We start from the raw sequence: 16,927 nt of genomic DNA on the forward strand, positions 1-16,927 counted from the left end.
CAGGTGATATCCAGGTGGTTGGAGTTAGAGCCTGAGATGGACACATGTTAACATCTACCTGATAGGTAGGGCTGAAACCAGTTTAAAGCATGCTTCCCTATTCCAGAGCTCTGGAGTTTGTTAAGCAGGATAGCATTATAGAGAGAACGTGTAATTTTTCTATTCTACATTTGATGGAAAGCAGGTTAGTGCACAGCAACGGCACTGCAGATGTACTTCTAGGTATGCACTGCTTGCTTGGTATCGACGTAGGACCTATATCCGGACTGAATCACACAAGAAGCTTTCTTCACATTCCTGTAGCGTCTTCGTAGCTTATACTTTCTAGAATTTGACTGAAGCACAATCACACATTGTTTTAAATGTTAATACTTCTTTCTTTGTTGCATTCTCCAAACTGACTGAAAAATACAGGCTGCTTTAATCCGGCGATAAATCTGATGAGTTTTTATTCCCTTGTAAGCAGCCTTCTCTCTCCATACTTCCTTGAATATAAGCCTTGTAGTATTTCTGAATTGTCAGAAAGCTTTTCTTTCTTTCAGAGATCTGTTCTGTCTGTTTATAAACTCTAAGCCACTCCAGACCTTTTTTATAGGCATCCTTTCATGTACACACCTCAGTGCTCAGATTGCGGAACTCCTTCTGAGAGGCTTCCAGCACTGTGGTGAGACTGCAAACCTCCTTCTGAGAGACATCCAGCTCTACCTGTGTCTCCTACTTCTGCTTTCACTCAGCAATAATTCGGTCGAAGAGGCTCTGGCTCATGGCAGCAGCAATTAACCTCCCCAGATTAATCGACATGTCCTTCCACTTGCTCAGCAAGTAATGCTTTGCCTCCTCCAAAGCTTTACACTTGTAGCCCTGGGTAGTTTTGGGGCTATAGTTCTGTCCTCCTCCTGGCAGTAATACCTGGTAAGGGCAGGTTTGCCACGAGCAATCATGGGTTTTCCCCACACATGCAGTGCAGTGAGTCGATGAAGGTAGTGTCATCAGACTCTGTGTCCAATTAGAGACACAGGGGTGGTGCCTACTGGAGCTTACGTAATGTACTGCAACTTCCTATTTAGTCAGTTGATCTCTACCTTGAAAGAGACAGGGTACCCGTGCCAAGCTGCCAGGGCTCTGGTAGGCTTGAGGCCCTCCCTTCAGGGAGTTTGGGGTAGACCCATACCACCTATCCTACCAGGGGATAGGGGAAGAGCTATAACCACTCTTGGTGCCCTCGGCTGCAAGTGAGTTCATGGACATCCTGAGGGGGAAGACCTGGTGAGAACTACTGCTGAATAAGGAAGATCAAATAAAGAGCTGTTGCATTTTACCTATACCTCCTGCCTGAGACTGATGTATATTGGGAGGAGGGGGGAGTACTTTTGCAGAGACTTCACCCCACACAACTGGGGGCTGCACAAGATGGAGGTGCTGCACCTGTGAGTAGAATTCGGGCACAACCCCAGAAGCCTGTCCTGGTATTCCCCTTTACCATCATGCGGAAGACTCAGGGCCCCCTGTCACCAGCTGTTATGCACCACTCAGACCGATGTAACCAGAACAGTATTTCCCCTTGGAGACCCTATGTGAGATTGGGTGGGGGAAACAGGGTTACACACTTAGCAATTTCTGCGGTCAGATAACTCTATGTAACTCGTCCTTAGGTTCTAGCTCCTCAACAAAATGTTTAGTGAGGTGGTCATAGTCAAACCTAGCAACGTGTAGCGCATTTACAGTGCAGGTCAAGGAATCAATCTTTTCTTCCTGATCCATTTTCTAGTGCTGTTTATGGAGCTATCCTCAATGTTAGAAAAGGATAAACTCTCTCGGTACAAAGCTTTGGCATTAAACATCATCAAGGGCTGGACCCAGAAAACCTTCAAACAGGGCAACTGAAATCCGCTCCTTACTTTGTGTCACGCTTGGGTCTTTGTTGTGGCTTGGGCCCATACTACCTCTCTGAAAAACCTCTGGTATCTCAGTCATTCCTGGGGTGTATCTGACTGGTTATTCTGGGCTGCAGAACATCTCGAACAGCCAGCATCTTGGACAGCAGGCATCTTGGTACTTCTCTGACACACACTTTCCTGATGTCGCAAGATCATCTTTAACCATTTCTACAACTTCCTCAGTAAGTTGAAAACCTCTTTTCTTATTCTTCCTCTTTACCTTGGGGACCCATCAAGCATAGACTCAGGAATGGGTATCTTGGGCTCTGCACTGGAGTCAGTGAGAGACAAACTTGCCTTGGAAGTGGGAGCCATAGAATCTGAAATAGGGATACCAAACGACTCAGGAAAACCAGTGAAAAGTTATGGCTTTCTCGTTACACTCTTCATGTATATGAGCTCTGGTCTGAGAAAGTTCTACTTTAAGATATAAGGATTGGCTCTTTTCAAAGCAACCTCAGCTTTTTTCCAGTGCTATCTGCGCTTCTCACTTTTCTTGTTCCACTTGTTTCGCCGCCTTTTTGTACTTCGTGGAGCTTCTCGTTTCTTTCGCTGACCTGGGCAGTTAAAGCTCAAATCTCATAAAGTACAAATGGAGGAGCGCTTTCAAATCTCCTCTTTCAGATTACTGTTCTTTCTTTTTACAGTCTCTAAAACGCACCTTTTTATAGTCTCCCTACAATTTACACACCTCTGTGCTGAGGCTGTGGGTCTCCTTCTGAGATACTTCAAGCTCTATGCTGAGACTGCGGACCTTCTTCTGCCAGCTCTGCCTGTGCCTCTTCATAGTTCCGCTTCCAGTTAGCAATAATTTCATAAGACTGGCTCTGCGTCACATACATGGCAGCAACAGTAGCATTTGCCATCTCCAGATCACTCGTCACGTCCTCCAGCTTACTCCGCAAGAAATGCTTTGTTTTCTCCAAAGTTGCAATCCCCCCTGGCGCCTGTGTTGCGGCATTGCATTGTTTAACATGTCAGTCTGTGCTGCAGCTGGCCACAGTGTGCCCGATCATGCTTCACTGCCACAACATCAGGATTGGGCGCTGTGACAGGTGTCCTCAATGAGGAGCGGCAGTTGGCAGAAGTAGAGAGCGGGCGGCAGAGACTGGGGTCGGGAGTGAGACGGAGACCTGTAGGACTCTGCCCACCCCTGCTCTCCGTCACGTCAGGGGGAGGGGGGAGGAGTGTCTGTTTCAGTGTGTTAAGTATCCTGCTGTGAGTTAGTATGTATACGTAGACTGGTGTCTGTGTGTTGGTCTGTGTGTGGGTGTAGGAGGGCTGTGCAGGCTGGTGTCTATGTGCTGGTCAGTCAGTGTTTGGGTGTAGGAGAGCTGTGCAGGCTGGTGTCTGTGTGCTTGTTTGCAGGGCAGTCTGTGATATTGGGGAATGCATTAGGCCTCGGATACAGTAGGTGCGCAATGGAGCACATGGCGTCGCACGCTCCTGTACAAGAAGTGATCCGTGGCCTGTAGGATTCCTGTGCTAGTCAGTGTGTGTGTGTGTGTGTGTGAGAGAGTCTGTGCTGGTCAGTGTGTGTGCCTGATGGTCAGTCAGTGTGTGGGTGTAGGAGGGCTGTGCAGGCTGGTGTCTGTGTTCTGGTCAGTCAGTGTGTGCGTGTAGGAGGGCTGTGCAGGTTGGTGTCTGTGTGCTGTAGGGTTGCCAGGTGGCTTGTCCAAAAATACTGGACACAATGGTGAAAGGTGCGACGCGCGCGAGAATCGTTGGTGGGGAAGAATGTTATTTATAAATTACCTGACTGTTACGTCATTTTTTCTAAATTTCACTCCCAAGTATTCACCAATTTGCACCAATTTATATTCTATTTCGTAAAAAATCTGGGGAGGAGTCTTGGGAGGGAGCACCCTTCCAAGGATTGTTTTAGGAAATAGAATATGAAATAATGCAAATTGGTGCATGCTTGGAGTGAAATTTAGAACAAATGACGTAATGGTCAGATCATTTATAAATAACTGATCTGCAGTCATACTGTACATGGCGAGCAATACTGATCTTACTGCTACTCCCACAAATTCCAAGATTGTTGCACCCCTCCTCATCCTGTCTCTCCCCCTTGTCCTCTCACCCTCCCACCCCACCTTGTCCTCTCACCCTCCCAACCCCCTTTGTCCTCTCACCCCTTGTCCCCTCACCCCCTGCCTTCATCCTCTCATCCCCCCTCCCTTCATCCTCTCACCCCCTCCCTTCATCCTCTGTTACCCCCATCCCTTCATCCTCTCACCCCCCTGTCATTATCAGTACAGTAGCTTTCAAATTTAGACTTCAAAATCCAGCTTTAAATTGCATATTGATTCATGCCATTGAATAAGTAACCTGCTCTGCCTTCTTGGGGATGATCTGTAAGTAAGAAGGTGCTGCAGAGATTGCAATGCTGCTGTGATGAGAGCCGAGTTATGGAGCCTTTCTGAGAATTTACAATGGTGGTTATTTTTAATAGATCTTGAAAATGGGAAGACTATTAGTATAGTATGTAACGGTGTTTCCCCCTCCAATCTCACATTGGCCCCTTACGTGAGGAAACTGCCCCATGTTACATGTAATGTAGTGTGGTGCACCTGCTGGCTTGCAGAACTCCTGAGTCTTCCGCGGTGATATGGGGAAATACATCAGGGCTGGCTCATGAGGTAATGCTGAGAACTACTCACTTCTGGTACAGCGCCTCCATCTCTTCCAGGTCCCCACGACAGCAGGGAGGAGTCTCTGAAAGAGAACCTCTGGGTGCAGCTTCTCCCTGAATGACTCCACTCTCAGGCAAGAAGGTTCTTTCATGTTGGACATTCTTTATTAACATCATTAGTGGCTGACTGCCCATCATTGCGGCCGGTCTCTAGCCGCTCATCATAAATGTTGCCCACCTCAAGGAAGTCCCTGGACACCATTCCTAGTCAGGGCCCTAGAAGCTGTCCTTGCTCTTCCCTTACTCTCTAATAGAGTAAGGGGAATAGTCTGCCCACCTCTCCCCTAGGGGAGGGCCACAATCCTTACCAGAGCCCTGGCAGTGTGTTGGGTCAGACAGTCTCATTCAAGTAGGATGAGACACTCACTCACACTAAATTCAGGCAGTGTTGCATATTATATAGCTTCAGTAGGCACCCCTGTGACACTGTAAGTGGACACAGAGCATTGTGTCACTTCCTTCACTATACAATACACATCACAGGGGATGAGGGCAAACCTCATGCTTACTCCTGGTAAACCTGCCCTTTTAACAGGGATTATTGCACAGGAGGAGAGAGGCATGCAACCCCAAAATTACACAGGGCTACAATTAAAAGAAAAGTAAGGGTAGTGAGCAATTAAACAAAGTTGCCAGTACTGTATGTACTGTCTGTCACCACACACACACACACACTGAGACACACACACACACACACACACACACACACACACACACACACACACACACACACACACACACACTGAGACATACACACACAGAGACACAGATACACACACACACTGAGTTATACACACTGAGACATTCACACACTCACACACTCACACACACACTGAGGCACACACATATACAGGCAGGACACAGAGACAGACAGACACACAATTAGACACAAACACTGAGACACACACACACAGAGATAGACAGACAGACACACACATACACAGACAGGACACAGATAGACAGACACACACTCTGAGACACACAGACACAGCCTCACCTCTCGACTGCATGCTTTTCCTCCGCTCTTTGGCCCCATCCCCCAAGCTCCTGCCACCTCCTGATTGGCTGAATTACACAGCAGCAACCAATCAGAAGCTGCCCAGCCCCCTAGCAGCAGCAGCCCTGCTCTATCCCATGTCCGGTATTATCTCTCATATTTTACCGGACAGGGGAACCAAATACCGGCCTGCCCGGTTAAATACCGGACACCTGGCAACCCTACACTGTGCTGGTCAGTCAGTGTGTGAGTGTAGGAGGGCTGTGCAGGCTGGTGTCTGTGTGCTGGTCAGTCAGTGTGTGGGTGTAGGAGGGCTGTGTGCTGGTCAGTCAGTGTGTGGGTGTAGGAGAGCTGTGCAGGCTGGTGTCTGTGTGCTGGTCAGTCAGTGTGTGGGTGTAGGAGAGCTGTGCAGGCTGGTGTCTGTGTGCTGGTCAGTCAGTGTGTGGGTGTAGGAGGGCTGTGCAGGCTGGTGTCTGTGTGCTGGTCAGTCAGTGTGTGGGTGTAGGAGAGCTGTGCAGGCTGGTGTCTGTGTGCTGGTCAGTCAGTGTGTGGGTGTAGGAGGGCTGTGCAGGCTGGTGTCTGTGTGCTGGTCAGTCAGTGTGTGGGTGTAGGAGAGCTGTGCAGGCTGGTGTCTGTGTGCTGGTCAGTCAGTGTGTGGGTGTAGGAGGGCTGTGCAGGCTGGTGTCTGTGTGCTGGTCAGTCAGTGTGTGGGTGTAGGAGAGCTGTGCAGGCTGGTGTCTGTGTGCTGGTCAGTCAGTGTGTGGGTGTAGGAGGGCTGTGCAGGCTGGTGTCTGTGTGCTGGTCAGTCAGTGTGTGGGTGTAGGAGGGCTGTGCAGGCTGGTGTCTGTGTGCTGGTCAGTCAGTGTGTGGGTGTAGGAGGGCTGTGCAGGCTGGTGTCTGTGTGCTTGTTTGCAGGGCAGTCTGTGATATTGGGGAATGCATTACGCCTCGGATACAGTAGGTGCACAATGGAGCACATGGCGTCGCGCGCGCCTGTACAAAAAGTGATCCGTGGCCTGTAGGATTCCTATGATGTCCGCGATGGGGAGGCTTGGCGGTGGCGTCACGTGAGCGGTTTGTCCTCATAAGCTGAACCATGCACGTGACCCAGCCGTCGCGCGACAAAATTAAAAATGTTGTGTTGCGAAAAATCGTCCGCGATGTCGCTCTTGTGCACACGCGTGGTCGTGCGCTCTGTGGCTGTCCTCATTGATGTACGGCCTTTTGTTTGCGTCACGTGGGCTATGGACGTGCCCTTAGGTTTATGCATGTGAAAATTATGTGGCATATGTATAGTATGTGATTGATTATTTGCATGTGGTGGATGTAACAGCTGTGTGCATGTTCTTGTGATTATAGTGCTCTCATCTCTCCGACCTTGAACACATACTCCAAACTGATTTTTTGAGACTTGAAAATTGGATTTTCCAAAACAAACTGTTTTTAAACACTGACAAGACTGTAACAATGGTATTTGAGACCAAGACTACATTTCTAAAGCTGCCAATGACAGAGCTACAGATAAGAACCAGCTCTAATACCATCCTTGCCCCTGTTTCTAGTTTTAAATATCTGGGCATATGGTTTGACACCCATTTAACATCTGGGTTGCACATTGATACCCTGACATCCAAAACCTATGCCAAACTAGGCGTACTTTATAGGAACAAATCCTCCCTAAGTCTGCTGGTCAGAAAGTGTATCGCACCGCAGATGTTAATGCCAATTATAAACTATGGTGACATAGTATATGGCACAGCACCCCAAACTCACCTTCACAAACTAGACACCCTCTACAACTCACTATGCCGCTTTGTTCTCCAATGCAACTACAACAAACATCACTGCAAAATGCTCAAAGAACTAAATTGGCCATCATTTGAGTTTAAGCGCAAAGTTCATCTATCCTGTCTTGCCTTCAAATACTTTTTGGGCAAGCTACCCGCCTAGCTGAACAAGCTCCTCACCCCAACCACATGCAGCACTTATCATCTGAGATCTGACTCCAAGGGACTTTTCATGGCCCCAAGATTCAACAAAGTATCTGACAGCTCCGCCTTCTCTTAGGCTTGGTCACTGCTGGCTGCTGCAGCACCCTCTGTGGCGGGCGCTGCAGGGACATGAGCCGCCCCTCAACGGGGCCGGGCCCCTGCAAGGTGTGGCCATCACACTGCGCTGTCAGTTTTTCCAGCAGACTGGAAAATTGTGCTCAGTACTAGCGACGGAGCATTAGGCCACCCCCCGCGGTTCAGCCAGTGAGGGCAAACATGCCGGGTGACGTCATGGCCGCGTCCCCCGTCACGCCCCGTCTTTTCCCCTGCAGCTCTCTGCAGGCCGGGGGAACTCGGCTGCACGCACCGCCAGCCTCAGACAGCAGGGCCGTAGCTTTATCGTGCATCCCACAACTGGAACAATCTACCGGAGACTCTCACAGCCGCCACCTGTCCAAGTTCTTTCAAAACTAAAGCTGTCTCACATTTTAATGTGGCCTGTAACTGTTACATACGCCTATAACATATATTATCTCTAACTGTGCATGCAATGTCTTGTATGTAATGTATACCCTGTTCACCTAATGTAATGCAATGTCTTTATATATAATGTATAACCCTGTTCTCCTATTCAACCATGTATTTGTAACCATGTATCTGTCATCATAACTCTGCCCAGGACATACATGATAACTCTCACTGTATCACTTCCTGGTAAACATTTTATAAATAACTAAATATAGATGATATGTGTGGGGCCACAGCCAGTGGCTGCCGCTTTTTGGGCTGGTAGGGTACATTTGCCTACCAGTAAAAAATCTGCCAGCCAGACCCTGCCGTATTACACAGATTTTCAGCACAGCCTGGGTTAAAGAAGTGCATAGCCAGTAAACCTACCACAGGCAGCTGTTTTGACCTTTTGGGTCTCATCCGTGCGAGGCTGGTTACTGGCTCTGCAACGTGAAGCTGGTAAGTGGCTACAACCAGACACAAAATAAGTTACGGTGAGTAGAAAAGTGTCTGATATATAAAAAATATATTTTTTTGTGTTATTTATTTTATTATATTTTTAATTATCTGTCAGCTATCGCCCTACACGACCAGTAAGTGCACCTGTGCTGACAAAGGGATTGTAGGGAAAAACGTCACTATTATTGAGTGTTATTAAACAGTGTTTACGTGCATTGCACAAAACAATTATTTCAGGCTTAGCGATGTTCTGCAGATCTTGGGTAACTCAAAGCAGCAAAAATTCCCCTCATTATGCATTTTTTATTTATAACTCTGAACTGGTGAGTCTCCTTTTGCATTTAAACCATTGCCGGTTCCTGCTTGTACTAAACTGACCCGCTTTCAAGAGTTACAGTCTCTTCTCTTGGGTTAAGCAATATTCAAGTATAAAAAAAAAAGAAGATATCAATTATCAGTAACCCCCTTGACTACCAGAAGTGCCCGTATAACTCGTTAGCTGTCATATGGGTATCGGCAGAGGGATAAAGTGCTCAATTTATTACAGTTATCTTGTTTTGTAATGATACTGCTGATATTCATTCAAATGTCTCTCTTCTTTGCTTGTAGTTGTGGAAGAACTGTATCTACCTCTGGTTTGATCTACAATCTTATCACCACATGTTTTACCAAGAGACTCTTCAGCCTTTTAAACTATGCCGATACGCCCAAGTAAGTTGCAAATCGCAGACGCTGATGGCTACAGGATTTTTGCGGTTACCATGTGAACCCAAATAAAATAATGAACCTCAGACCCTGTCATTGGTAGAAATCCGCAACCATTCGTTCTGCCATTGGGAGTCCTATTTTCCTCACTAAAAGGGCCACTTCTTCTTAAGACTTGAAATCTTAATAAATCTAGGCGTAAACAAAAGCTCATGGTATGCACCCCTATAGAATCTTGTATGTCAGTACTGTATTATTTTAACTATCGTTTTTTTGGTGGGGTTATTACATTCAAACAGCCCGTTAGGATAGAAAAGTAGAAATAGCCACATTCAGCAGACATGTCCCCCTACGAGGACCTACAATCAGTGAGATTTGGGAGTTCTGGTTCAAAATGATATGGAAAAGCCCTGACGTCTATGAGATGCGGATGCTAAAACTCGGTGAGACGTACTCAAAATTCTTGAGACTCACAGCAAATCCATGAGACTTAGGTCCGAACGACATATCTAAGGTTTTAGGGGTACCCCTTTAAGTCTGACTCCTTTGTCAGCAGGTCAGCAACGGCATGTGTTTTTGGAACAAACATAGCATTTGACTGCAGGTGAGAACCACTTGGCCCATCTAGTCGGCCCATTTTCCTACCTGCTGTAAAACCTCAGACCCTATTGGAAACTTGGCTCTCTTTCATATTAAGGAGCACGTTTGAATTCCCTTACTGTATTAGCCCCGACCGCCTATGTTGGGAGTCTACTGCACGCATCCAGCACCCTTTCCGTGAAGTACTTCCTCCCATTTCCCCGGAGCCTGTCACCCTTCAGCATCGGAGAATGTCCTCTTCTTGTTCCAGCACTTCTCTTTCTGTAAAACGTGCTTCCCTCCTGGACTTTGTTGAAACCCTTCATGCATTTGAACTCTTGACTATTCCAAGACCAATATCCAGCGAAGACGCTTTACAACTAAAGCAGTGTTACCGGTAACTGATGTCAAGAAATGCCAAACCTGTGACTTATTGGGTCAAAGCTCATTGAACCTTTAAGAATGAATACCTTTCTTAAAAAAAAGCAAGCAGATCTGTAAGTTTGTAAGTAAAGAGTGGTACTCTGGATTTGTGAATTAAAAAGTAGTGGTACGCCGTATCCATCACACTGAACTCTGCTACCATACGCGGTGTGAATACTTCTCTGCAATGCAGATATACAGCTAACTTCCGTCTGTAGCCTGCTGGGGACAGCAAATCACCATACAATTCATGTTACCAAGCAATTGGACAACGCCAGGCACGTGACCCTTAAAATAAATTCAACAAAACAAAGAGTTTGAAGCAGTTCCTATAGCCTGACACACAGATGAGAATGTAGACCGACAAATCAACACATCAGCCTTAATGTTTACAGTTGTTCTTGAGATTGCTTATTAAGCCTCTGCAAAGACGAGATGTGTTTTCGTTGGAACTCAGGCGAACATTAATCTGATTCCACACCAAAGCGCCTGCACATTACATGAGCCTCTCACAATATCTGTGTGCACCTTTGGCACAAGATGGTGTCAGTGACAGATTTCTGTGAGAACGGCAATTATAATGGCTTCAGATATCACAGGCATGTGACCAGTCCTTTTTTCCAGACACAAATCACAAGTCTACAGAGATGTTTTGAAATATCTGTGAATGTTTTCTATTTCATTGCATTCTTTTTTTCTTATTCATTTCAGAGGGGCCGACAATATATTTCCCGTTATTTTGGCGCACAACATATGGAAACTAGTTAATGTTTTGGAAATATACCAGTTGTTGAAGTGCAATAATACCAGGGTTACGGTTGCGTAGTACCAATACGCTTATTTACAAACTTACACTCTTCATTCTTTTTTAAAAGAGAAATATGTATGTATTAACTTCTGTTCCTAAGGCCAACTACAAACCATTTCAATAAAATAGGGTCCGATGTGCTTTTCCCCCATGGTGTAACAGAATTAGGTTCTTCTGAAATTTGCACTAAGTGGTAGTTAAGGGGGGGAGAGGATGAAATAAATTAACTTTAAAGTTTGTGCTTACACACTGCGCACAGTTCGCACTGCAGTAACTTCTAGAGTTTGTCTGTAATCAGGTAAGTGTGCCTGTATCTTGACTGACTGAAGCCTGCTGTGTTGCACTGTTACTAACATGCAGTAGGATAGTAAGGTCTGTGAATAATCCTATTTGTGCAGGTACCCGCAAAGAGGAACATGAGTGTGTGCAGTTGAACATCTAAACGCAGTAAACTGATATTGGTACATATATAATAAGCGAAGCATGAATTGATATAACTTTATGTCACAGAGTAGCACATGTTGTGCAGAGTTTGTCCTGGAATGACCTTTGGTGATAAACACAGATGCCTTCCTGAGTGCTAATTTTCACTGTGCACAGTAATTGACAGAAACGGAGTCCTTCTAGTCAGTTGAAGGGTCTGTATAATGCACTATAAATATCAAACACGGGTTCCGGGTGAACCTATGTCTATCATACTAAAGACACAGTGTTATGCCATTACAGCATAAAATTGAACACATTCTGTATAGGCAATGTCCTAGAGTGACCTCAGTTCTTTAGCTAGTAGACAGGTAGAAACCCTGTTGTATGCCTTAGGCTGCGCTTATAGTGCCGGCGACGGCGCGGCAAAACAAATGTATTGCCGCCGTCGTGTGCGCTTATAGTAAGCGCGACGGGAGCAACACGAATTTTTGAAGCTTGTCAAATTTGATTTTTCAGAGGCTGTCGCCACATGTGACAGCCTCTGAACCAATCAAAGACCTGATCGCCCGCAAGCGAATTACAACTTTCGCTAGAGGCGACGGGTGACGTCATCCATCGCGCGCACTATAAGCGCAGCCATAGTGTGCGCAGAGATTATTATTATTATAATAATAGCATGTTCTTGTATAGCGCTGCTAGTTGTACGTAGCACTTTACAGAGACATTTTGCAGGCACAGGTCTCTGCCCTATGGAGCTTACAATCTATGGTTTTTGGTGCCTGAGGCACAGGGAGATAAAGTGACTTGCCCAAGGTCACAATGAGCCGACAACAGGAATTGAACCAGGCTCCCCTGCAACAATCTCTCAGTGCCAGTCAGTGTCGTTACTCACTGAGGCGCTCCTTCTCCCTATAGCAGAGACCTCCTAGTCAGTAGAGGATCTGTATGATAAAGTATATCATTCTAAGCACCGGGTCCAGGGGTGAACCAGTGTCTCCTATAGTAAATCTGGACACACTGTAACTAATAGCAGGTAGTCAGCTGTAAATGAGCAAGTATAGCTTGTAGATAAAAATGAGAAAAAACTGAAGAAGATACTGAAAATGGCGACCCGTATTCACGAATGGGTACATGATGCCATATTAAATAAATACTACCCATATTAAATAACTGTCAATTACTGTGCACAGTGTAATTAGCACTCAGGAAGGCATCTGTATTTATCACCAAAGGTCATTCCAGGACAAACTCTGCATGTGTGCTACTCTGTGACATAAAGTTATATCAATTCATGGTTCGCTAATTATATCAGTACCAATATCAGTTTACTGCGTTTAGATGTTCAACTGCACACACTCATGTTTCCTCTTTGCGGGTACCTGCGCAAATAGGATTATTCACAGACCTTACTATCCTACTGCATGTTAGTAACAGTGCAGCACAGCAGGCTCCAGTCAGTCAAGATACAGGCACACTTACCTGATTACAGACAAACCGTAGAGGTTACTGCAGTGCGAACTGTGCGCCGTGTGTAAGCACAAACTTTGAAGTTAATTGATTTCATCCTCTCTCCCCCTTAACTACCACTTAGTGCGGATACTTTGTATTTAAGGACCGTAAGGGCATCTGTTGAATCTTTTATTCTTCAGTTGCCAATATCAATAGGATCCAGAGTTACTAGTATACTCAACATAGGATCATATGTGCATCTTGTTTGTCATTTTAACAGCCTGTATTTTAGTTTAATGTGTTTAATTAAAGGTTATTTGTAACATTTCCATCCAACATTCAGAGTGGGAACTTGACTGCTTTTACTTCTCTTTATACAGTACTTTTCAATTATCTATAACCTACCCAAGAGCACCGCTCCCGACCTACATTTAGCTGAAGCGGGGGTTCCCTATTTGTGTCTCTTCTGAAATTGGTCAACATAACTACAACCAATTTAGGCCCAGATGCACAAAAGGGTGCTAGGCTTCAGCAAACCTGTACTCCAAATTCATTTGAATATATAGCTTAGAACCCTTTTGTGGATCGGGGCCTTATTCTCTTTCATGACCGCCATATAGAGTTCTATATATGTAGCTGGCCTTCACTGTTGCCATGTGCCACTTTCTGCTATTGAAGTACCCACTCTTTTTTGCACCATTGCCGCTGGACTAACACATACAGTAAACCAGAACCTATTTCATACCAGAGGTACAACATTGGGGCCGGACCATTATGACACTGTGACTTTGCGTTAGTGGGCAGGTTTGCATGTGCATCCGACTCGTAGGACATTCCCTAAAAGTCCCAAGGGCTCTCAGAGTTAACCCTTTGGCTGCCAGACCTCTTTTGTGGTCAAAGTTAACATGTCGCAGAAGTTGTTGTTCCCGCCGGTGCGTTGCAGCGGGACATACACAATGCGACAGCCGGAGTAGCAGCCATTGCTTTCAAATAATGGGGCTAGACTAATGCGCCGCTGTATCCACTGGTCCACGCCAGGAAGTGAAGTAATGGCGCCCACTGGTCCACGCCAGGAAGTGAAGTAATGGCGTCCACTGGTCCACACCAGGAAGTGAAGTAATGTCGCCCACTGGTCCACGCCAGGAAGTGAAGTAATGGTGCCCACGCCAGGGAGTGAAGTAATGGCGCCCACTGCTCCACGCCAGGAAGTAAAGTCATGGCACCCACTGGTCCACGCCAGGAAGTGAAGTAATAGCGCCCACTGGTCCATGCCAGGAAGTGAAGTCATTTCACCCACTGGTCCACGCCAGTAAGTGAAGTAATGTCGCCCAATTGTCCACGCCAGGAAGTGAAGTAATGTCGCCCACTGGTCCACGCCAGGAAGTGAAGTAATGTCGCCCACTGGTCCACGCCAGGAAGTGAAGTAATGTCGCCCACTGGTCCACGCCAGGAAGTGAAGTCTTGGCGCCCACTGCTCCACACCAGGAAGTGAAGTCTTGGCGCCCACTGCTCCACGCCAGGAAGTGAAGTCTTGGCACCCACTGGTCCACGCCAGGAAGTGAAGTCTTGGCGCCCACTGGTCCACACCAGGAAGTGAAGTAATGGCGCCCACTGGTCCACGCCAGGAAGTGAAGTAATGGTGTCCACGCCAGGGAGTGAAGTAATGGCGCCCACTGCTCCACGCCAGGAAGTAAAGTCATGGCACCCACTGGTCCACGCTAGGAAGTGAAGTAATAGCGCCCACTGGTCCATGCCAGGAAGTGAAGTCATGGCACCCACTGGTCCACGCCAGTAAGTGAAGTAATGTCGCCCACTGGTCCACGCCAGGATGTGAAGTAATGGCGCCCAATTGTCCACGCCAGGAAGTGAAGTAATGTCGCCCACTGGTCCACACCAGGAAGTGAAGTAATGTCGCCCACGCCAGGAAGTGAAGTAATGTCGCCCACTGGTCCACGCCAGGAAGTGAAGTAATGTCGCCCACTGCTCCACGCCAGGAAGTGAAGTCTTGGCGCCCACTGCTCCATGCCAGGAAGTGAAGTCTTGGCGCCCACTGGTCCACGCCAGGAAGTGAAGTCTTGGCGCCCACTGGTCCACGCCAGGAAGTGAAGTATTGGCGCCCACTGGTCCACGCCAGGAAGTGAAGTATTGGCGCCCACAGCCGTACCGCAAGGTGTTTTTTTTTTGTTATCCTTCAAGATGGAAATTCTAAACGATCATTTATTAAACACTGAGGCAAAGCTCTTAGGACTGTCATTTAGAAAGATATAAGTCATATTTATGCTGTGAAAATTAGAAGGGGGGATAGGGGGCGCATTGTAAGTACAAGTTATCTGAAAAGGAAAGCAAAAAATCCATGTAATAGTGATTATGTGGCCATGCTGTCACAATGCCTGTGGTACTCTGTACCACTGAACATTTTTACTTTTAACGGGTGTATACCAGGGGTAGCCAACTCCAGTCCTCCACAGCTACCAACAGATCAGGTTTTCATGATATCCCTGCTTCAGCACAGGTGACTCAATCGGTCCCTGCTTCAGCACAGGTGGCTCAATCCATCCCTTCTTCAGCACAGGTGGCTGTATCAGTCCCTGCTTCAGCACAGGTGGCTCAAAGACTGAGCCTCTGATTGAGCCACCTGTGCTGAAGCTGGCATATCCTGAAACCCTGACCTGTTGGTGTCCCTTGAGGACAGGAGTTGCCCACCATTGCTCTATATATAATAAAACGACTACTTTTTTTTTTTCCACCCCAGCCCCCGATAGGCGCCAGAAAATTTATTGCGTATTGCAATGCGTGGCTGTCCGGCGCTGAAAGCGTTAACACGCTCGCTCGCTCTAAAACATGAAGCGCACGTGAGAAAGGATGTCGCGGTTTATTCACAAAGACTTTGCTCCCTCCCATCCAGTCCATTTTCGGCACTTACATGGCTCCTTCTGCTTCCTTGGATATCGGTGCAGAGCAGTTCGTAAAAACAGAGATTTACCAGAAACTCGATCCACCTTTTGAGGATTTATTTGACTCGGCTGAAGAATACATCCTCACACTTCTCCTCTCCGCATGGATTCAGATGACAGAGTCAGACAAACAGGCCTATGGGAAGGTATGGCCAAGTGTTTTTGATTTCTTATAAATGTATATATTTTTTGGCATTAATAACCCATTGTCAGGGTCTAACGCCATTGAGCCTGGAATTGTACCTACACCCCTTGTGTAATGTATGCATCCAATTCAATAATAAAAAAAAAGGCTATTTAACATTACACACAACTTTCTGAGGCTGACAAGGTTAAGCCCCTTTAACTGCCGGAGGGGCCTCCTTGGCAAAGCTTTGCTGGCTCCGTTGGGCAGGGGGTTAACACCAGCGCACCAGTGAGACCGTTTAACTCCATCATTCCCAGGGAAGATTGAAATGAATGGCACAGCAATGTGTTGCAGGCCCCTCTGGCAAAAGAGATCACGTACTGTAATAAATGCAGGAGGGAGGAGTGGCTCAGCGAGTAAAGACACTGAGTTTGAATCAGGGGAACCTGGTTCAATTCCTGGTGTCGGCCTTGTGACCTTGGGCAAGTCACTTTATCTCCCTGTGCCCCAGGCTCCACAGGGCAGGGACTGGCTGTAAAATGTCCTATGATTTGCTCACCACACACTGTACTGTAATTGCAAAGCGCTTTGAGTCGCATTGGGAGAAAAGCGTTATAGGAAATAAAGTTATTACTATCATGTATGTGTCTAGCAGCAACTCCTCCCAGTGATATCATATCTTACAATCGATAAGATAACAAAAAAGCAAACAGAGCTGAGGCAAATGATCTTGTTAAAAACAGTGCTTTTTAAAAAAAAATTTATGCACAAAATGCCCAAAGTTTCCACCTGGGTATTGTAAAGTACAGTAAAGTCAGGTGAAGAACGATTAACCCATTCCGTGCCAGAGAAACCTGCAGCACT

At 46.6% G+C, this 16,927-nt stretch overlaps 1 protein-coding gene across 3 annotated transcripts in view; it reads left to right on the forward strand.

Moving 5' to 3' along the window:
• Window positions 1–16,927, forward strand: part of RGS22 (regulator of G protein signaling 22) — a 174,172-nt gene that overhangs the window by 61,951 nt on the left and 95,294 nt on the right. For all 3 annotated transcript variants that reach the window (XM_075582634.1, XM_075582633.1, XM_075582632.1), the window contains exons 14-15: window positions 9,202–9,303; window positions 15,888–16,082. In XM_075582634.1, coding sequence (XP_075438749.1) covers window positions 9,202–9,303; window positions 15,888–16,082 — 297 coding nt within the window. The remainder of the gene's footprint in view (window positions 1–9,201; window positions 9,304–15,887; window positions 16,083–16,927) is intronic.

This window comes from Ascaphus truei, chromosome 2 (assembly GCF_040206685.1).
Source record: "Ascaphus truei isolate aAscTru1 chromosome 2, aAscTru1.hap1, whole genome shotgun sequence".
Lineage (NCBI taxonomy): Eukaryota > Metazoa > Chordata > Amphibia > Anura > Ascaphidae > Ascaphus > Ascaphus truei.